The sequence below is a fragment of the Eleginops maclovinus genome, chromosome 7 (genome assembly GCF_036324505.1).
Source record: "Eleginops maclovinus isolate JMC-PN-2008 ecotype Puerto Natales chromosome 7, JC_Emac_rtc_rv5, whole genome shotgun sequence".
NCBI lineage: Eukaryota > Metazoa > Chordata > Actinopteri > Perciformes > Eleginopidae > Eleginops > Eleginops maclovinus.
Genome location: NC_086355.1, coordinates 11,171,541 through 11,194,944, shown reverse-complemented (window position 1 = coordinate 11,194,944; position 23,404 = coordinate 11,171,541). Strand labels below are relative to the sequence as shown.

The 23,404-nt window shown below is 43.5% G+C and overlaps 1 protein-coding gene across 1 annotated transcript in view; it reads right to left on the bottom strand.

Annotated features, from left to right (window-relative positions):
* LOC134867126 (immunoglobulin superfamily member 3-like) overlaps positions 1-23,404 on the bottom strand; it is a 67,146-nt gene that overhangs the window by 13,192 nt on the left and 30,550 nt on the right. The window contains 5 exon segments of the mRNA XM_063887468.1: positions 7,319-7,744; positions 10,750-11,157; positions 13,532-13,918; positions 16,979-17,192; positions 17,194-17,399. Of these exon segments, the coding sequence (XP_063743538.1) occupies positions 7,319-7,744; positions 10,750-11,157; positions 13,532-13,918; positions 16,979-17,192; positions 17,194-17,399 (1,641 nt within the window).

Below are 23,404 nucleotides of genomic sequence, written 5' to 3'. Positions count from 1 at the left end.
TGATCACATGCTCTTTGCCACTGTGTTTTAAAAGAAAAATAAGCCTCAAGGGTGCACCGACAAAGTAAAACAAATACATAATTGGAGACACTAGTTTTCCCCGCTATGCATTAGATAATGTGCCAGTCAAACCTGGCCTCGGTGAGAATGAAATGGTATGGCCAGTTTATATTCACAATATGTCTCCTCTTTTTAGTTTTGGTCAGTTAATTTACTCGACAGGAAAAAGCTGTGCCCCTGTAAAATACACAATCACGTCTTATTTTTTTATGATGAAAATAACCTTGAGCATAAATGTTGACAACCTCCCTTTGTCACCTGCCTCGGTGGTTTCCAGGGCAACCTTGCCTTTATGAAAAATATGGCATACGTTCGTCCCGTTTTTAAACTCGACAGATATTATTTTCCAGTAAGAAAGAGCAGAGTCAATTAAAGAGGCAAGAGCCTTTTGTTTACTTGCCAGTCATGATTAAATTGAAATTCTGGTCCTGGCTCTGAAAAATGCATAAACATTTTAAATTGGGTGAAATGGAGATGTAATTATATTAGCTGCAGAGGGTTTTGCCCCCCTCCAGCTCCACTAGAAGTATTTGTATTCAGCAGTTTGCTGGGCATGTAGTGTCATTACAGTACACACAAACACACACAGCTCTACACAGCACTGTCACTAATTGGCTCATTGAACCCTTGTCTCACCCCCTTCCCATGTGTGCCAAATTTGTCTCGTTCAATAGCTTCAGAAACTGCAGAGTTGAGAAAAAAGGCCGTCTTTATTACTTTTATTTATCAGTGGAGGTAAGTACACAAAGGATAACAACAACAGCCCAGTTTGATAAATAAGACAGATAACAAAGTGCACCCCAAACCCAACACAACTGTTGTTTGTGGAGCACAGCAGTTGAAAACAAAATTGAGTCCGGGGGGAGGAGGAGTGTACAGATGGGGATGCTACTCTGGCATGTCAGCGCACACTAACCACAGCTCACACACACACACACGGGGCTGTAACAACATTTTAGAATGACTTCAAAAGATGCTAGGAGAACGGCTTGGCCGAGTGTTCAGAGGAGGAGAATACAGCCCGAGATTGTTTATCAAAGAATGTTATCCTGTATTCTTTTTGTATGGAGGAAATTCAATTCATTTTCCATCTATGTTTCATGTTGCTGCTCCAGGTGAAGTCTTTTGATACAAAACTCATTAGGGTCGATTTCACCTCTCTCTTTTCCCTTCATCCAAGTCTTTGTTTTGACCAATCATCACCTACATATTTCCTGATCACGTTCTGTCTAATAGCCTGACACTGACATAAATATTCAGCAGCCTCACCTGTGAGTTCATGAATATTAATGAGACCTAAATGAAGTGAGGATACTAAAGGTGCTGGTGGGGTCTCTGCCTAACATTTTTGGCTCTTTTTAAATATATGAACTTAATGACCACTGAGCTGAAATTCCATCCACTGGGCAACAGATGTAATGCTTAAACTTAAGTTAATGGGGGCCAGAGTAGGCAAGAGACACAAAGTGAAACGAGGAATGAATTAAAGTAAAATGGTAGACATAGAGAGATGGAATGGATTTTTTTTAAAGAACACAGGATGGAGAGGAAAGTAGTTAAGGGATAAATCACCAAACTGAACAGATATTCACACAGTATGCACCTACACACAGAGAGCCAAAGAGTGAGAGAGAGAGATTGCAGAGAGAGGAAAAGAGCCTGGAAAAGATGAGAGAGATGTAAAAGACAGAAAGTGAGAACATGCTCCTCGGGGGATTTCAGAAAGCAGCAGGCAGTCTCTCCAGCTCCACTCCAGAAGACTTATAGTCTTAATGGCTGCCTGCTCCGCCTTTAGCGTTAGCATTAGCTCAGCCATGGGCTAATCCACGGCCAGGACCCCAAGCATGTCAGGACTGAGGGCTTTAGACACGCCTTGATCCCCTGCAGAACAGCTTACTCTGGATTGCTGCTCCGCGCCGAGCCCTGCAACTACACACATGCACACACACACACAAAATGCTACATACGCCTGGCCTTCTGGACCTCTGTCACAAGAGGCGTAGATCATAGAAGGCTGCTAGTCAATAGAAAATGTGGGATGGGATTCCCCTGACTGAAAACTAGCTCCTCTCCAGACGCCAGGAGCCTAATGTCTATGCTAATGACTGCCATGTATCCATGATCCCATTGTGTCAGAGGAATATTACCACTCCTCATTCCTCCCACTTACCAACTCCCACTACAATATCATTAAGACTGGGCTAATTATGGGGATCTGTGCACGTAACAGACACAACCACACGCACATTAACCAGCAACCTGCATATACAGTAATTCCTATTCTCTACCATCAGTACGAACACACTGATGCACTGACTGCACTTTCCCTCTTCCTGCCTGCCTGCCTGTCTGAGAGAGTGATTGCTGGACACAGGCTGGCCCAACAGGAAAAAGGATGCACAAGAAAGGGGTGAGACAGGAGGTCAGGGTAGGGGAGCTCAGGGAGATTAATGGCCTAAAAGAAGCTGGCACAGAGCGGAGAGCATAAAGACATCAGATTGAGCAGTGTGCATGTTTGAAAGGGGGCCTGCCAATAAGCATAAAACACATTATGCTCATTAAACCACAGAACAGTGGTCATTCAGTAAGTGCAGGCTAGAGGCTCCTGTATGTGTGTGTATGTGTGTGTGTGTATTCAGGAGGCAGCACTGCTGAGCCTCTCCGGCTCGGCTCCTACCATTAGCCGCTGATATACATGGAGAGCAGAACTGTAGCTAGCTTTGAGTTACGACTTCAATTACAACAGCAGCAGGACACACAAGCCAGTGTCTGCAGCACACACACACACACACACACACACACACACACACACACACACACACACACACACACACACACACACACACACACACACACACACACACACACACACACACACACACACACACACACACACACACACACACACACACACACACACACACACACACACACACACACACACACACACACACACACACACACACACACACACACACACACACACACACACACAATCTCATTGTGTCTTCAGATTGGGCTGAACAAGGAGACAAGGACTAGATTGGATTGGATTGGACAGAAATATGTAGCTGTGTCTGTGCATCACAGAGAGGGTATCAGGGTTTGCCCTTGTGAAGAAGAAGACACTGGGAATGAGCCTGACCTTGAGTGTCTGAAACAGGCGTGATTAATCAAAAATCCTTTATGAAATTATTTTCTGTATCAGTGCACCCCTCAAAGGCTCTTCATTTATCATCCATTACGACTAAGTGTGCCTATGCGTGTATGTGCGCAGCAAATGCACTCATTATTTGTATGTGCATATACAAACTGTAAGGAGGAGAGTTATGTTGTGTGTTGGTCATTCAGTACAGCCTGCACACAGAGTGCTGCCGCAGGTGAGCTTGTGGGCAAACTCAAACTCTATCTACTGCATCCAAAAATTGAAAAGATTTACAACCCTGACACGCACGTTAACACTGCGATAAAGCCCCTATTGTGTGCAAACAAGCACAGCTGCCATATCCTCATTATTAATGAAATACTGACAATGGTGAAGAAGCTATTTGAAGAAAAATGTAAACATAATGAGGAGAATTATAAGTAGGAAGAGGGAGGCAGGGAATTATAAAATATTAAAAAATCACAAGAGTGAGAAAGAAGCTGGGGGCGTGCGTGGAGGGAAACATGCAGCTAAGTGAGAGTGAAGGGGAAAGAAGACATTAAAAGAGACTTATGGGGAGAGTGAGAACAAAATGTAGAAAGACAGAGATGGAGCAGGAGCGAGAAATGAGGACATGAGGGGGATAGGAAGGGCCTAATGAAGATAGACACCTCCTATCCATGCACAGATAAGCCGGAATCTCCAATAACCGCAGTGACGCCAGCGCTATCAATAACGATGGGTGGCATGTACTTCACTGACATGAAAGGAAAGCACATGCAGCATCTGATAGTGCCAGCCTATATTAAATTGTAGGATACCCTTAAGAACTTTAAGAGAGAGAGCATATACACACATATGAGGCAAACAAGAGAGGAGGGTAAGGATAAGCAAAAAAAGGCATCCATGCCTGCATCGCAATGTTTGATAATGTGAGCAAAAGGTAGCCAGGCAAGTGTAGGTGTGGAGGACAAATGAGAAATAGCTCTAAGTGGGACACCCCCCCCCCCCCTCCCCTCTATCATCATTATTCTAGCTCAGCCAATAACCAGACGGTCTTAATAATATCCCACTCTTCATACCAGACACACACGCACAAATGTGCACATGCACACACTAAAATGATGAGAAAAATGTCTTGAACTCCCAAAACCATCATTAATCTAAACTCGGTTCCATTAGGGAAGATTCAGCATAATTAGTTTGGAGTGTGCGTGTGTGTGTGTGTGTGTGTGTGTGTGTGTGTGTGTGTGTGTGTGTCTGTACTTGAGTTATGAGTAGGTGATATTAGATTGTGTTGTAGAGACTTAGAGGCTTCCCTGGTGATCTGCCATGCTGAACATGTGTTTACCATTATTGTATTTCAGGGAGATAAAAAGAGAAAACTCAATCAGGTGAAATCTAATATTACTGCCACTATACGTGCAGCTGTATATGACGTGTTGTGTGTTTTTGTTTGTGTGTTTGTGGGAATCCTCTGTTTGAGGGTTGATATTGAATCATGTTCTAGCATAAGGTAATTACACTTTTGCTCTGGGAGGGAATTCCCGAGTGTGTATGTACTGCATGTTGTGTGCACATGAGCATGATGGTGTTTATGCTCCTGTGTGTGCAGCGATTCTCTGCATGAAGTCTGTGGTGGATAGCCCAAGCACAGCAGTGACCTTACACAGAACATAGAAATATGGTTTTATTGTGTGTGTATGTGCATGTGCGAGATATGTTGGCAAACTCCACTAATATGACCCATGGGACTTTGACACATGCAGTATACGGCCAAAGCAGTCTGATACAGGAAAAAGGCCTGTGCTTGACTGCAGGCACCTCACTAGTTTGATCGGTTGTCTGCTTTGCCGGTTTGGTCCTGCTTTTATTTTCATCCCACATCCAACAACTTTGCTCCTGCTAATCTAAGATGCATGGATGTTGGATCAAGGGGCGCTTATTTCTGATGCTAGTTTTCCCTCTCCGCTTTTGAAGTTCTCCAAAAAATTAATGAGGAGCGTAATTCTGCAGATGCAAACCTTCTTATGTCAGGCACACACACACACTCGTCTTTCTTCTGAATACAAGATGGACCATCTGAAGGCTGAGAGATACAGTTCTACTGTTGTGTCGCTGTGTATCAGGGGTGGGGAAGGTTTCTGTATACATGCATAGTAAGCACATGGAAGCTCTCAGAGGAATATCACAGGAAACATGGTTGCAGGGGCATTCATGCAAAAACATAGACATTGCAAGTATGAACGTGCTCACATAATGCTAGTGAGGTAGCTCATACATATTGAGCAGGTACCTCTGGAAGCATGACTTAAAGTCCCTCAATTATGAATCTGGTCAGATGCTGTGTTTGCTCACACCTCATTACACACAGTCCCCTTTATCCCACTTCTTTAGAGGGGAACTAAAAAAAGCCAGCAGCTCATTTAGCCAGGAGTGGTTAACATTCAGGAAAACAGAGAAGAAAAAGCAGATTGGGAGGAGAGGCGTGAGGTACAGAGAGACGTACTACATGCTGACAAATTAATCATCAGTCTAAATGAAGGTCTGACTGCACAACAAAAAAAAAAAACAGGAGGTGGAGGAGACAAACACGAAATGAGCGGGACTGAGCGGGGTCTGGCAACCAATGAGATTAAGGAATTACTCACTCGCCCTCCCCTGTGAGAGAGTGCCCTTACACACAGAATGATGGCACCGTTATGGTTACTGATTGGCTTTCAGACGGCAACTGATCACATCGTCACGGGTACTGAGGGCATTACCAAGGTAACTGATCACTTTGTCATGGAGAAAAGGGAGTGGGAGACAGACCCAGTATTTATTCCCCTGCAAAATGTGTGTGTCGTTTTTTTAGGGTTAAGGATAAAGGATGTAAACTGCATATCGGAGGGGAAGGTAAATGAGCATTAAGGATGATAACTAGACTTCCAAATAACTCCTGAAGGGCCCGGGGACACTATGCGTTCTGCCTGAGTGTTTAAGGTCGGAGCATATTCAGTCAAGCAAGTGAAAGCCCTGTCTTTGAGGAAGGGTGCTTCTGTGTGTGTTTACAAGGGAGCTTCTGTCTGTGTGTGTTCATATTGGTTTGCATTCATGTGCTTATCTGAATTAATAGCAGCCAGTAATGAAAGACTACCTATACTGTACATGTGACTACATTCCACTGTCTCATTTTGAAAGTGTTATTGATCCCTGCAATTTCCCTTTAAACTCAATACCGCATCTTACTTATCATCATCTGAACATAGAAGGGACCTGCAGGCAGGCAAAGACACACACTTGTACAAATCTAGCCATGCATTTCTCATGGTCACAAAAATAACTTTACAGAAAAGCATTTGGCATTTCAGAAGTTTAAAAAACCTTCTTCTAATTCCACCCACACATCTTGCTCATATTTCTCCTCGCCAAATCCAACAAATATGGACCCCATTGGTAGTTGAGGTACCATAATGCTTTGCTGGACTGCATTTAAAGCCAGGCTAGGTTTTTTTTATCTGCAGCATAAGCGTTTGCCTCGGGCACGTTCACCTGAATAAATGAAGTATCATGCTGTTGAGGAACACCAGACGGGGCTAAATTTGGCCAGTGTGGGTTTGTGTGTTCGTGTGTTCTTCTTGTTTGTGTTCAGCCACTAATTGGGCTGTGTCTGAATGGGTTTTTACTTGTGTATGTGTGGAGCACAGAGGGCCAATGAGAGCGGTGTAGACAGTTTAATGTCTCCGCTGAGGAAAAAGGTTCAAGGACAGATCGCTCACTCTTTATCACACTTTGTCACACTCTCCGTCTACGTGCTTCGCTTCTCTCTCTTTTACCTCTTTCATATAGTTTTCTTTCTGTTCCTGTGGGATATTTAGCAATCCATTCACTGCGCTCCATTAGGAGACCCCACCCTGCCCTGCATGCACACACACCATCCACACACTCCAATTAGTGGATAACCCAGAGACTATGAGCAATTAAAGCGGGGAAACATCCTCTGAGCTCTGCTGAATCTGCCGGATGTGTATGTGTGTGAGTTTGTGTCTGAATCTGTGTTTATCCTTGTTTGTGTGCTGGTCTGTGTCCGTTCCAATTAAATGTGTCTGGCAAGCAGCCATGCAGCTTTACCTGGCTGTAGGACGCTGATGCCAAGCAGGTTGGAAGTGCGGTTTGCTACTTTGCTCCAGCTGTTGTCGTAGTTCTTCCTCCACAGGACGGCGCTGCACTGGTACTTGCCCGCCTCGCGACGCCCTGCCCGGGTCACCGACAATCGGAAGTTGGTGTTGGAGTGGGAGCGGTCCACTGTGGTGCGAGTACCAAGCCCCAGCAGCTGCTCTCCCCACTGCAGAGTGCCCTCGCGGGTGAATGTCACCAGATCTTTGAACTCTCCATCATCCTCGTCGCCAGCTTCTGAGCCAGCAGGCATGAAGCGCCAGGTGACAGATGTGGGGACACGAGGGTTGTGGCGGGGCTTCACCAGGCACAGGAGGTCAAAGGAGTCTCCAAAGGTAACAGATGGCGTCCGCGATGAGGCTGACACCATGAAGGAAGACTCTAAATGGTGGAAAAAGTGAAGTGTTAATGAAGTGTAGTGACATTTTATTTGTCTGGTGATGAACCGTTTGAACATGAGTTGAGTAACACTGAATCCATGTAATAGCACAACAAAGGCTGGGTGTGTGATAAGAGTCTGTTCCCTAAAAGCTTAAAGCTCAGTTAATGATGTGGGGGGTTCATAATTGTTTCCAGGAAGAAACTTTCCTTTTAAGTATGGTTACCCAGAGAAACAAAGCCTCCTGCCGGAACAAATACTGATAGTATTTACTTAAAGCACACTGACTTACTGGTAAAACAGTTATACATCTTCACAGGCATTTACCAGTCATTAAGCTCCTTAAGACAGCCATTTAGCTTATGTATCTGAATGTGTATGCACTACCCTTTGCTTGTGTCTAAATATGAATTTGAGTGCTTGACTTGTGTGAGCGCTCCTCCAAAATGAATGAGTAATGCCACAAAGAAAGCACAGGGGAGCCATTTCCTCTAAGCGCCAATGTTCGATCTATGCACAACTCTTTGCCAAGTATAAACTCTCCTCATTAAACTAAAAACATTCACCCAACTCCATATGTTATTGCCAAGATACACTGGACAGCAAGGCACTCGAAAGAGAGCGAGAGAGATAGACTCTATGGCCCTTTATCGACCCTGTCCCTGCTGTGCCTTTTTTCTTGCAAATTTCTCCATTTTATTCTTGTCATCGGCCACATCACTTTCCCCCTGTCCCTCACCCTCACTCCCCCTTTGACAGCTTCACCCTCGGTGTCCTTCAGGGTGTATAATCAATGGCTCTCTGTCCAGACTTGGCTACTGCTGGGACAGCTGCCTCGGGACATAATTCTCAAATAGACAATAACTCTCCCCTCTCACTCTATCTCTTATCTCCCTGTGCCCCTCTTCCATCTATCCATCTCTCTCACTGTCTGCCTGTCTCTCTGACAGAAAAGAGGATTTCACACCATTTTTCCCATACAACTATCTCTTTTTGTTTTTGAGAATAAACATGAATGCATTTGTTTCCTCCTCTGTGCAAAGTGCTTGAGTGGGAGTTTACTACACGTTTTTGGCCTGTGGATGCATGAATGTAGGCTTCTCACTTGTACACACTTGCCACCCAAGACACCCTGAGGGCATCTTAAGCCAATCAGCTGGAAACAAGACTCTCTACCAAGCATCTTTGTCTTCACCTGTGGCAACAAAAACATGAGTCTCCCAGAGGACATCCCTATCTCATCCCCTCTAGGTCTTATCAGTGAGCACCGGGAGTCTATAAAGGAAGGAACCATGATCCCGAGTCCATAAAGGATCTATAATAAAGGTACAGTGACCATATATAATATCTTGAGATTCAGCCAGTAGAACAGTACACTCAGAGGACAGGTCAGTGAGTGTGCAGCACAATCTGAGCTTGGAGGAAAACCAGAGCACAAGTTTTTCCTTTTTTATTCATTAGGGGCAAGGAGCAAGACAAAAGATGCCAAAGAAAGCTGCAATATAGGGGGAAAAGTTTTTCTTCTATTTGCATAGGTCCAATACAATTGAGAGTGGAAGCTAAAGTAAGAAAAACAAGGACCAAAATCTTAGACACATTGACCGTCACACAACAGTGCACATTTAGAAAAATCCTTTGATCAACAAGCATGGAGGCGAGAGAGAGGAGATATAACTGAAGAGAGATGAGCTACTTCGGACTTCTATTCGTTGATTTGCATAATGCGTCCTTTGTTCCTTTAACTAATGTTTGTCTTGTTGTCCGAACTTAACAAATGGCCACTTAAAAACTGACATCTCTTCTCTGCAGCACCACTGTGTGCTGCTGCAGGGAGTTAATCCGTTGGTTTTGTGTGTGTATGTGTGTGTATTGAGCCCAGTGCTCCTGCTCTGCCAGCTCCTCATTGCTCTGCTCCAGTGGCTGCCTGTATCGAGGATGTTCAGCTTAACTCAGCACCGACAGAGGAGACCCACAGACTGTGAAACACATTGCCGCTGCATTTCCATTCTAATAATTCTGGCTAATCCATATATGTGTGTGTGTGTGTGTGTGTGTGTGTGTGTGTGTGTGTGTGTGTGTGTGTGTGTGTGTGTGTGTGTGTGTGTGTGTGTGCATCTATGATGGGTGTCACTGAAGCACAGCTCTTGACGTGTGGCAGGTGGTGTGAGACTGTGTGTGTTTGCGCGTAATTTGTGTGTAATTCTGAGTAATAGTAATAATAGCTCCTTCCCTTGAGCTGTGCATGAATAAACCATGGCGTATTCTACTATGTGGACTGCATTTTTTCTGCCGGGCCGTTCATCAGTCGTTAACAAATAACAAACCATATGCCGCTTTTTGATTTGGACTGCATTTGTGCGTGCTTACTGTGCATGCAGGAATGTGTTCTAAGGGAAGCTGCCCTGGATATGTGAATTCACTTGACATTGTACTTGCTAGCACAATAATGTGATAAATAATCAGTTGATAGATGGAGTACATTTGTAGATAATTCTAAACATTGTGAGGCACTAATATAATATCAGGAAGATTAACGATATGATCCGTATGATCCAGGGTATAGAAACCTGTAACAAACTCAGCTGCTGCTCATCTTAAATATACAGGCTTAGCATGTACAGACTGATATCCACTTACACAGCGTGAGAGTTGGCCTACCTTGGGATGAACCGTTGCAGTCTGATCACCACTGAATATTGGTTCATTTTAACCACATAACCTTTTTTTCGGTTATTTAAAGTGAATAAGTGTACTATTTATTACCTAAACATTTGTGTTTAGTATGTATTTTAGCTGGGGCAAAGGCACATAATTGTCTCAGAATACTTAATATTGATCCCTTAAATCTACCAAATCTTTTTTATTAGAAAAGGGATAAAATATATTTCCACGGCTTTGCTCTGGCCAGCAGGAGGGGTATTGCCCTGACAGCCCCCCCTCCCCATAATGTTTCTGCTGATGTGACAAAATGGTAATAACAGGGTTAGATGTGGTTGCAGTAACTTACCAACAGTCTTGACTGTGACCGTCTTGGTGGCCGAGCCCTCTCCTATCTTCCCCCAGGTTAGCTCTGGTTCAGTGCCAGCCTGAAGCCACTCAGTGGCTGTGCAGCTGTACTGGCCTTCGTCCCCAGGTAAGGCATTATACAGGGACAGAGAGAATGTGTCAGCCCGCACCTTCTCCACACGTATCTCCCCATAGCTGGAGCGCTCTCTATAGGAGGCGCTGTGCCATACAGTGCCATCCCGATCGATCGTGGCCACCTCCAGGCCCGGTCCAGTTGCCAGCTTGTCTGTCCACTGCCAGACAACAGACAGAGGGCCTGTAGTGGTGTAGACCGAGCAGGAAAAGTGGATCACATCGCCTTCTATGACGTCAGAAGAGTTGCTGGACAGAGAGACTGTGATGTTGCTCTCTGAGAAGAAGACAAAAGAGAGAGAGGGACACATGGGAGGTTAGTTTGAGTTGACAGAAGTACCTCAAAATCTCAACGGCTTCTCACGCTGAATCCCAGAGGCAACAAGAATTACACTTTCTGTGTAAAAAGACGACAGGAGACCAGGGGCAATATAACAAATAGCTGAGCCTGTTCCCTGGAGTAAAAGTACCAGAAAGTCCTGTTTGAATGATGTGCATGTGTGTTTGGATGTTTGTGTGCCTGTAAGTCCAAATGTGAGAGGACTGTAGTGCACTTTTGTAACTGGCCTCAGGCACATTACAGTGACAGCCAGAGATGAGGCCCTGGTGGATTTGTGTGGGTTGAGGTTTTCTTCCTGAACCCTGTGTGGCTTGTTGACCAAGTCCGCAAGGGAACAGAAAAGAAAGCTTAGATCACAGGGCTCAGCAGTTCTTCAGAAGATGTGCAGGATAAAAGTCTTTACTGGCTCTGCTCCTCTGTTGTCCTGCTTTATCTCTATTCTCATCACTTCAACATCCATCAAACATTATGGAGCCCTAGTTGACCCAAAAGCTTTCTTCTCCATGCGGGGCCAGTGCTTCTGTCTTTTGGGGATGAATCTTAAGGTTTCCCACTTTTTTTTTCTCTCCCCTCAGGCCAAGCTCTGCTTCTTCCCTCTCAGCTTGTCGGCCTTCCTAATAAGCATGAGGTGTCTGTGAATATGGAATAAACTGGCTTCTTACTTTTATCACGCTCAAATGAACAAAGGGAAAAACCTCCACCCCTTTCCTCTTCTTTTCTGTCTTTTGTTAAATTGCCAGATTTTTTTCCCATAGCTTGGATCATATTGTATTACTTTTTTACACCGTGACATGCAGAGAGGATTGTTAGGCTGTTCTACAGTAGACACATTCATCCTTCCTACTTTCTAAGTGTCAGGTTTCTGGACAGCGTTGCCTTTCTCTAACAATTCCTTTTCTTTTTTTACTTTCTGCACATTTCCCCCACCAGCTACTTCTACTTTGTTTTTCAAACTTCAGAAGGCATTTTGACTTTAACAGTGCATCCCCCTTCTTTTTTTAAATCCTGCACATTTCCGGTCTCTCTGTATGACATAGATTCAGGGTGGCATGAAGCTCTCTCTCCCTCTCCCATTGCAAAGGTAAACTCCTCCATCAACACAGATTTGTCAAAAGTGTTTACCTCAGCTTTTCCTTCGCTGCCACCCCTGACTGCATCTGACTCATTAACTTTAACCCCTGTTGCACCCTATTACCAACCTTTACCCATTTCCCCCAATTAGAGTGATGAAAAACATCTTAAAATTGTTTGCCTGTGAGAAAGCAGGCCTGAGAGGACAGTTTGTGCATCAAATACAGGCTGGCCTGACCACTTCTGCTGTATATCATATTAGTTCTCCTCCAATAACCATGGCCATTATCCTGTGTAAACCCTATAAACATCTTTTATGAGGCATTACGGTCTTTTGTCGGGAAAACAAAACCTCCCATACAGAGAGCTTCCCTGGAGAGTGCTGCAAGCTCGGGGCCATTGTTTTGGGCTGATTTAGCAGGGGGGTGCAGAGCGGTCAGGATAAGGTAGCGATGGCTGCTTCGGAGGAGATACTACTCCGTGATTATTATGTTTTATTAGGCTGGTAGCAGCTGGCTTCACTCACTGTTTTATCCCTAAGAGACAAGAGGTAAAGAGAGAAGTGGGGATAAAGCAGTGGCCCAAACTGGTGGAGGCTGCCGAGATGTAGAAAAATATTGGTGACAGTATTGGGAAAGGGCTTTGTACAGATGCATCAAAGCTGACATGACCCCACCGGCCAGCCCTGCTTAACCTAGCTGGAGATGTGTGCCCCAGCAGGACACATTAAGTTAGCCTTGGGATCCACTTAGAGGGCCCTGGAGAGCTAGGCGCCGTTCTCTGCTTCTTTTCTTTCTCCACGCTTTCATTTCATGGCTGTTAGCTTAGCCTTCTTGAGTTCTGGCTCTTCTGCTCTCCATTATCCGACTATAGTGTTACCAGCCCCGTCCCCCCCTTTCCAGTTAAGCCAAGGGAAAGGAAAGGACCATAATGCTCCCTTAACAATCCACTTAAACAGAAAATACATCAGGAATAAGAGTAGCATCATCCTTTTGCCCTCTTACTTTCAGTTAACAATACAGGTTATGTGGCTATCAGTTATAGACCACCTTGGAGAAAGACAGAGTGAGAGGAAGAGAGAGGAAGACCGAGGGAGGCTGGTGTGAAGCACAGCGTGACATTTCATGCTGCCTACATGAAGATAAAACTGTTATTATGAGAAGCTCATCATTCTTAGTGTAATAGACAACTAAGGACAGGACAACTAAGCCATTGGCCTTGTGAACAGATTATTACTCACTGAGCGGCTGGACTGTGATCTGGACATTGCGAGACCTCTTGCTGCGATCGATGAAGTCTCCCGTGGGCGTCTTCTCCCGTTCTGTCACGCGGCAGATATATTTCCCAGTATCTTCTGGCCGTAGGTGCTGCAGTTTAAGCAAGTGCACGTTGGCGCTTTCTTTGCGCACTGTCATATGGCCAGCAGCCTCGCGGGCTACATAATCAGGGCCCAGGACAGGCACAGCACTGGGGCCCACCACGGCCACCGGTGAGCTGCTGAAGACCCACGACACCGAGAAGAAGCGCTCTGGGACGTTTTGGGCCTCAATGGTGCAGCGAAGCTCCAGCGGCTCACCGGCCGTGAAGGACCGTCGGTCCGTGCTCACCTGGATGCTGAAGTCCCGATCTGAGGAAAAAAAATTGGGGAAAACCTTGATGTAACTGTGGTATATACCACAAAAAAGAATATACACTTTTGAATGTTTACCATCAATGTGATTTAGAGAGATACTACATTTATCCAATATCAGTAAATGTACAAAAATCCTTTCACTATTTAAAAACAGAGCAGCAGAATGGAAAGAGCGTAGGTGTGGGGGAGATCTCTCTTATGTTCCCAAACAACTTTTCTCTGATGTTTAAAACGAAGACTGTCTAAATGTCGGCTACACTTGAAATGCACAACACTGCCTTTTTCTTAATATCCACAGTCGAGTATATATTGAACCTGCATCCTGCTTAAAGAGAGTGCAGATATTGAGGGGTCAGGTATAGGTGGGGACAATACAATAACATCAGTTAAAGAGAGAGACAGGAGAAAGATGTGAGCTAGAGAGAGAATAAATGCTAGAGAAGCTTAAGGTCACCCAGTGCATAACTCCAGTAAAACGCTGATCTTTCAGAGCCCCCTTGGTTTCACCTCTAAAATAAAAAAACATCTGATTAAAATTCTCTTCAGCAGTCTGAAACAGAGTCAGGCACTCTCCTCCTCATGCCCCTGCACAGTCAAAGTAAACTACTAATGCTAGCTCCTCCACTTGGCCACATAACGCTTGTTGTCTGCACATGTGCGGTTGTGCTAGCATACGTGTGTGTGTATGGCTGGGAGTTCAGTTTTATATGCTGTATTAATTTCCAGATCATGAGCACAGTATGTATCAGAGACTGCTGCTTTGCCTCTCAGTGAGGTGGTAGCCCCAAGCTGTAATTACAAAGACTTCCTGAGAAACACACTCATGTGGAAAAGTTCAAAGCTTGACGTTGGCATTGAGCTTGTTATGGGGAACATTAAGGTGGGAGGAAGAGGGATATTGTTTACACATAAACAAACATATGAAGGCATGCACACACATACTAAATATTGACACACACCCCACACACACACACACACAAGTAAAATAGAGAGTGTTGCGCCCGAAAGCTGCATGCCTTTAATTAAAAGACAAACAGCACTTAAATCATAGTAGTAGTAAGAATAATATCGTTTTAGCTGAAACGATCATAATTCAGGTAACATTAAAAGGAATACATGTTGTCAATAATTGTGTTTTAACACTAAAACTCTACTAGTACTATTAATGCCACTACTTCTAATAATAATGATGTATAATTAGTTACATTTCTGATGAAAATAATAAGCACTCTCAGCAGGGAGAAGGGAAAGGCCAACTGATTGCTTGCCAAATCTTCAAAAAATGGGATGAATTGTGAAGGAAGTTGAACATAAAGCTCTATTTAGACCATTTTTTACAGCAGAGTTCAGCTTAGAGGATGCCAAGGGGTAAATAACAGCCTCGCAGGTCCAGCATGTATTGGTGGTCAGAGCTAATTAAAAAAAATGAAAGCTAAGTGCAAGGAGCAGAAGGGCGAAGGAAAAAGTGCGTAATGGAGAAAGTCCAAGAGAGAAGAAAGAAATGCAATGATGAGACATGACTGCAGAAAATGAGAGGTGACGTGAGAGTGGGGAAGAAGGGAGGAGGTGGGAGAAAAGAGAAAGACGGTAAAACCGAGAGCGAAAGGTACATTAGGATTCTGTCCGATGCTCCTCTCTCTGATGCTGCCGGTGGGTGATTAGTTAGTGGTGGGGCTGTCGTGAGATCCCCTCCATCTTTTATAATAAGAACCTAATGGAGGAGCTACTGCTTCTTTTTTCTGAATGTCTCTCTCCGTCTGTTGAAATTTAGCCTAAAGGTATGCAAGTGGTGCCTGCATCATGCAATAATCGAACAGACAAAGAAGAAATCTAAGAGTCTCCACATATGAGTTTGAGCACTCACACCCAAGCCATACACTGCAGCATATCTCTGCTGTATTCTCTTTGTCGCGTAACAACACCTCTATCTATTATAGATTACAGAGAAGAAGGAGAGTGACGGAGGGTGCTGAGAGGGGAGCTATCAGTGCCTTTTGTCTCTCCCTGAAGTAGCAGGAAGTCATCTGACAAACCTACTTTACATCTGAGTTTCCATTCTCCTTCTCATCCACCCAGCACTATCTGGGGCACCATCAAGTTGTATTGGTCCAGAGCGGATCTGATGCTTAATGGAGAAAGGCAAAACGATTCCACTTTGAAGTGATTTACTGGCATGAGACACTCGCCACTGCGTGCTGCCTTGGTAATTGAGCTAATGTCAAGGCGGTTTATCACCCATCTCCGTGGTCCCTTCTTGGAAGCATACAAAGAGACTCTTTATGTATGCGCAATACACAGCAGAGGGTGAGATGGGGTCAGGTCGGATGGGAGGTTATAAGTACATGTGGGGAGTTGTAAAGCCGTCTTTGTTCCTGGTTCATCAAATCTTCAGGATGACAGCTGATTAGATCATTATCATATAAGGCCTACTCCTCAGTCAGCCATACCAACAAACTGTTTCTTTCTTCCTCATACTTTCATGCCCTTGTTACTTACTCTTCCCCACATCCCCCGCCAGCCCTCCCTCTCCCTGCTCCTTCCTTCCTCGGTTAGTAATTCCCTTCCTCCCTTCCATTAGACAATATCCTTCTTCAGAGTTGGCAACCGCACCAAACCAGCACGGATTCTCCCACTAATGCACTCGGGCACGAACTAGAATGGTGTAATTGTTGGCAGAGAGTGATGAAAAAAGCATCTTTACATTCTGATCTGGTCACTGGTTGTCTGGGAAATGTATTTGTGGAAACCATAGGTCTCCGCCTGTCACACAACTATGCTGTTTCCAAGCTGGTTAAGTTATTCCTGGATGTGCTTGTAATTTTGCCCATCAAACAGACACAAATACAAAAGTGCGGAGTCTGTGGAGGTTTAGTTAAGCTCTTTTTAGTAAGCTAATGAGCTTAGTGGGAGATACTGATCAGCAATCAGAGGAAGCCGGCCCACATGTGTGCATGTGCGTCTGTCAAAAGGACAGGGGGGACCTAAGAGGTGAGCAGCATCTTTACACTGTCTATGCCTCCCTCTTATTTCTTAGGTTCACTTTTCTTTACTCACCAGTGGGCTGAATGCGGAGCTGAGTCTTGTCGCTCTGCTTTCGGGTCATGGCAAACCAGCTGCCATCAGTGTCTTGAATCCATTCAGCAGCCTGGCAGTACAGCAGGCCCTGGTCCATTGGCTGTAGCTTGTGAATGGTCAGCCTGTAGGAAGTTGCACTGGTTTTATCCAGCCTGAGGTCCCCTGCCGCCATCCTCTGCCGGTACGGGTCCCCCGGAGCGCAGGACGAAGTCCCTTGACAGGGTGACAAGCTCCTGAGGAGGTGATGCCGCGTCCTCTGGGGAGCGCAGGTACCAGCCCACTGATAAGTGAGTGTGCTGCAATGTAGTCCGAGACACCTCGCATGTAAGCTGCAGCGTGTCGCCTTCCACCTTGGACAGAGTCTGGGCTGGAGCTGTTACTGTCAATGAGTCCGCAATGACTGCAAAGAAGAAGAGAGAAAATTAGCAAAGAGTCAGGCAATGTAAAGGTTCATTCAGATGTCAGGGCAGGTAAGCGTTATCTCCTTTCTTTAAATACCATATGAACCCACTATCAGTCTATTAAAAAAAAGTATATACCACGTAATGGTATTTTAGATATGTCCATAACAAAGCTGACTGTTTGTTTACGCCTGTTATTGTGGAAGTGTAGACAAACAGGCCTTTGCTGTAAGTGGTTTAAAATCTGATGTACTCCCCAGTGAGAGGAAAAGGTGTTAATGCAACCAAGCTTTTGTTCTGAGGTTGTTGCCCTCTATTTTCCCATCAATACATGACTTTCACATGCCATCGTCTGTTGATGGTATTTTCTCTATCTCACACAGACAGGCGCCTCCAGCACTTTTTATAGGCTGATTATATCCCATTTGGTTTTTCTATAGCAAACACAACAGCTCCACACTGGCATCTTACAGCTGCACTTGCTTTCATTAAACTTTTCAAAAATGTTTTGATCACGCGTACTAAATATGCAAGCGGCAGGTAAAAATGGATGTAATAAATGTGTCTTTCTATCTATATTAAAACTGAGTACAGTGGACAGACTTCAAGCCAGATGGTGGAGAATAGTGGAGATGAGAGAGGGGGACAGTCAAGTACAGGGAAGCAACAGAGACATCAAGATGTGTGAATTTCAGTAAGCAGACTGCAAACACTCCCGACAGAAATAAACATGCATAGGTTTTAAAAAGGTGCTAAGGGAGTATTTTGGGATATTTACCAGGGCCGCTGTGTATTAGTGTGTGCGTAAGAGAGGAAGAGAGACTGATAAATATCCCTTGATCTAAAGCTCGAAAACTTTAGCATTAATGACAACAAAAAAGGATGAAAGGTCGTGAAAAAATAAAAGATTTTGAGTGATAGCTCTCTCAACCGTGTCTTTATGCGTGTGGTTTTACATTAATGCTATCCTGTTTGCCTCCCTATTCTATGCGTGACCGTTCTGGTTGAAGCTGCATTGCTTGAAAATGAATGATGTTACAATACACACACAAATACATGTGTATGTGCACATACCTAAGAAAAAGAGAATATGCAAAGACACACAGTGTTTACAATTGACAGCAGTCAACCATTTAAGCGAGGATAAGATAAAATGAATTGAGCGAATAATGCATAGAGAAGCTTTCTTGCATTGCCATGTGGTGACTGTGAGCCCTTCTTAAAAGCCAGAAAATTGAAGTGCTTTGTGAGGGTTTATCTTGGTAGAGTGCTTTGTCAAGATGTTTGGCTATTCAGGCTCTTAAGGGATTGTCATTGTGAAGACTACAAATCAGCATGTTCGAAGCCTTTGCTTGGAACTCAAGTTACCTGCTATGACTAAACATAGACCCAGGTAAATAAAGCTACATTACTGCCATCTTTTAACATAAGCAAATACACACTCCATACATCCTCTGTGTGTGTGCTCATATTTCTGTTCAAAAACACCAGTTAAATTGAAGGATGGGGATTGTGAGAACAGAGAAACAGACACTACTAATGAAACAACCAGGGGAGAACAAAGGCATAGAGATCAGAGAAAAAGATAAAGGAGGCAGAGAGAACGCATGACATCTGGTTATTGGAGTTTAACAAGACACTCAAAGAAAGAAACAACGATAAAGCAGAAGTGGCAGGAAAAGAAAGCGAGTAATCAGGTGGTTCAGACACAGTGGCACTCTAATGAGATGCTGCTTTGTGGAGGTACATTAAGTCCAGACAAGAATAAACAGTTTCCTGCAATAGTTTGAGGCGATCTTGAAAATTTATGTAAATGCCTTTTTTCTTAAGCGGTCCCTTTTTTTCTAATTGAGTAAGCTAATAACCCCAGAAAATGGGAAGTTTATAGTTATCTCCTCTTGTATTTAATGTGTAACATCTCTCTCTCATGTTTTATTTTGCTTCACGAACAGTCATACACACTTCTGTTAGCTCTGTGTTTGTTCTAAATGTGGACTTTTCTAATCTTAGAAAAGTCTACATGGCTGTTTAGCAGAGAGAGAAGGCTCTGTGAATATGGTAGCTTATGTTCAGGTGTTTACCTTGCCCTTACCCTGTTACAAGGATCTTACACCATTTAAATCAAGAAGTCCTTACTGGTTTTTGTGACCCTCAGTGGGGTTCAGACCTCCATGTTGGAAAACACTGATCTAAACCACTTCCTCATTACTGTGAGTGCTTGATGAACAGTCAAGCAGCAAGGGATGCAAATGGGAGTCAAGGGCAGGAACAAAACTATTCTGCTGATATATTTGTTTGATAGTTGCATGATAAAATGACTAACATGGGAGTCTTAGTATGCCTTTATTGTGTTTGTATAAATATGCTTAATATTTCTGCATGGCAAAAGCCTGTGGGGAGAGCAGGTGTTAGGTTATGTGTGTTGCTGGTGTATATCTCTCGGTCCGCAGATAACCTCAGGTACTACTGGACCCTTCAGGCTTATATTTATTTGTGCTTATGCTTGACCTTATGCTCAAGGACCTCTTTTGTTCTCAGTAATTCACCATTTTTGAAAAACCTGTTTTCTGTTTATGCCATCATTGACAGCTGACTCCTCTTAAGCGTCTGAACGGAAGGCGGGGAAGAATGGAGTGAGATTCATCTATTCTATCTTTGGGATGGGAGACGCACATAGATGCAGATATCTGCGCTCAGAGTGCACTTTTCTATGTTATTGCAGGTCCACGCTAAGCAATCATCTCCTACTAATGGTTGCTACTGCTGGGGGATAATTCTTCAATATTATCTTTTACTGACGTTCAGTGGAATCATATTGGGAAGATATAATTTCAAATTATTGTTCTACAGATATGCGTGCTCTAAATAAATGTTTCTGAGCAATTAAAATAAAGAAGATTTGGTTTTGAAGAAAGAAGAGTTTTTATTATCTTGTAGTGTGTCAGTGGAATCAAGGTTATTAAAACGTTTCATCATTATGAAATATAAAACAACAACAGAAAATTAAATTATGGGCAGATTCAAACTGTTCTCCAAAAACCTTTGTTACCATTCACTGTTCTGGCTGAAAAAGACACAATATAAATACATTTCAGTACGCAAGCGTCCTCTTTAATGACCTGGTGTTGCCAAGTCCTCTTACTCTGACTCTTGTGTCAACACTGAGTGAACGGCAGCCTTTAGTAGACACACTGTTACCACAACAACACACCTACGCTACAACCTGCCATTGCCATAGCAACCCTCCTACAAGATGCCAAGGGCCTCTGATAACAACTGGGACAAATGATTACAACCGCACCCCCCCAAAAAAACCTCCCCGCCTGAAAGACACAACCGATGAGATAGCAACAGCCAATCTCATCATTTCCCAGGGTCAGGCGGAGGTTGTAAACACACTGAGATCCTCCAATAGCCACTCTGACCTCAATCTTGGAAGGATTAAGAACAGGATGAGATGGCATTCGTTGGCACACACAAACACACACTCATTTCTGTGTCTTGTGAGGACATCATATTGACCTTTACTTTGCTTAGCCATAACTGCTGTGTGCCTAATTACAACAATTACAAATATTCTCAAAAATGCTAATCTAGGGAAAATTCTATATATTATTGTAGAAAAAAATGTCCTTTAAAAATGTATTGGTCCTACTGTGTTATTGGCCAAGGCATGGTTCTTCATTATAATGAACAATTTCACACACAGCATCCTACTGCTGTAAATACTCACTTTACACCAGAATTCTACCAATCCATGCTAACAAATAAACAAACATACAATTTTCTCCTCTTTTAGTAACGTTCACAAACACTTCAGGGACCAAAATGTGCTCCTAAAGTGTGTAGGCTTTTTAAAAACACAAATTATCCTTGGCCTGTTCTTTAAGGTGCTCCATGTCATTTTTTAGGTGATGTGTTGACAATAACGAAGATATTTTAGTATTCCATGCCTTATTCTTAAACTTGTAATAAATTTGATGTAAGTAAATAAAACATCGGTAGGACCAGCTTTGAGTGCCTTCATCGAGGGTCAGCCACCACATTGGTAACAGATTATTTACCTTATAATGAGATTAATACAAACGCATCCACTCTCAATTTAGGTCAATTCTGTGTTGAATGAAAATGTAGCTCCCCTCCATACCAAAAACTGAGCAGCTGCAACATCTTACTAGCTCATCTAAGTGTTATAGTGTTCCTGAGGACTACGATTGGGTAACCAAGCTGTTAAAATAAATACCAGATAAATGCTTTCCGTACTATGCCCAGCAAACGTGCCAGAGAAAGTCTGGTAATGCGAAAGCCTCCTGCATTTATGACATATTCAAACTATTACATTTTGCAAATTGCCATTGCAAAAAATTACTCATGTCTTCAATACAACTCAATATGCCAATTTTTCCTAAGTAAATGAATTTGATTCAAGGACTTTCAGGATTTAAGAAGTAATTTTCCTCACTTGTATCGCATTCCCAGACACTTGAATATCAGAAGCACCAGCGATTAAGACATTTCTCACTGATGAATCACGTAATCTTTTGCATTTCGGAATGGAGGTTTTTGTGCGTGGATGTGAAGGAAAACCATGTCTGTGTTATTTGTGCTTTTGACTGACAGAATCTTACAAACCTTTATACATCTTTAAAATGACTCTCTTCCAGCTCTACCTCAAATGCAATTTTTGCTTTTATCTCTCTCCCTTCCTGATCTTCCCCTCTCTCAGCCCTCTGAAATGAGCGACGGTTGTCATCCCTCAAGCTGGCCTTTTAAGTCCAGTCACACAGGGATAGAAGTGTGGGGGACACGAGGACACAAAAATGGGGGCGAAAGAGATTTCGCAAAGACGACATGAGAAAAAGGATAATTTACCAAGCCTGAACATTTTTCATAAAACAAAACCTTTAACATCTCTCTGAAGTTTGAGCTGTGGTTTTTCAAGAAGCATAAGCAAGATTCCTTCCAGAAAAAAGGAACAGCAGGAGCTCAAAAGCAGCGCTTGTTTGTAGGAACATGATTTTTAAAGACGAAACAACACCATATAGTGACGATCCAACCACCCTTTGCTGTGTCCTCTGTTGCAGTCACATTGTGGGAGAAGATAATGATGATAACTTTAACTGGAGAGCTGCACATCACGCCGGATGTTACCAGTGAAAATGCTCTCTCCTTTCAGCAACACAAACAACACATGCACCCACACAGACTTAATTTCATTGTGCATGTATGCATTTAGGTTCCTATAAGCCTAAGTTTTGAATGCAATTGTAAAGGCAGCACATGTCTGATTCTGTTTTTTTTTTTCACTGAGAGAGTGTTAGTAGTTTAGCCTCAGTTGGAAATGTCAAACTTTTGCCACTGGCTGCTTGCCAATCAGAATAAAGGAGTAGATATCAAAGGCGTTAAACAATGGCAATATCCATGACGGAGCTTTTCTCTGACATATTTAAAATTGTTTATGCCTTCTGGCAAATACTGCAAATAACTTTAACCAACTCCCTTGAGAGCTGGCAGGCTGAACCTGCAAGCAACTTAACATGCCAAAAATAATGTGGACTTCGATACTGTATCTGACATACATCTTGCTCCACAGGAGTTAATGTCTTGCCATAACATCCTCAGCTCTGCTTGGAAGGCGCTCTATATGATTTTTCAAACAGGCTGGAGGGATTTGCTCAGATTCAGCCACAAAAGCATTAGTGAGGTTGGGCACCAGTGTTGGGGGATAAGGCCTGGCTTAGAGTGGTGCAGTTGGTGTTACACACTAAAAATCTTTCATAGGGTTGAGGTTAGCGCTCTGTGGAGGCAAATCATGCTCTTCCACACCAAATCTGGAAACCTTAGGCCTGCATTCAAACAATTCGCCAATAGCAGCTGTACTGCTGGGTACATAGGCGTCAACTTATCTCTTGTAAAACAACGCAGGGTTGTCAAGGCATATTATCCATCCATCCATCCATCTTCTCCCGCTTTTCCATCAGGGTCGCAGGGGTAACAGCTCCAG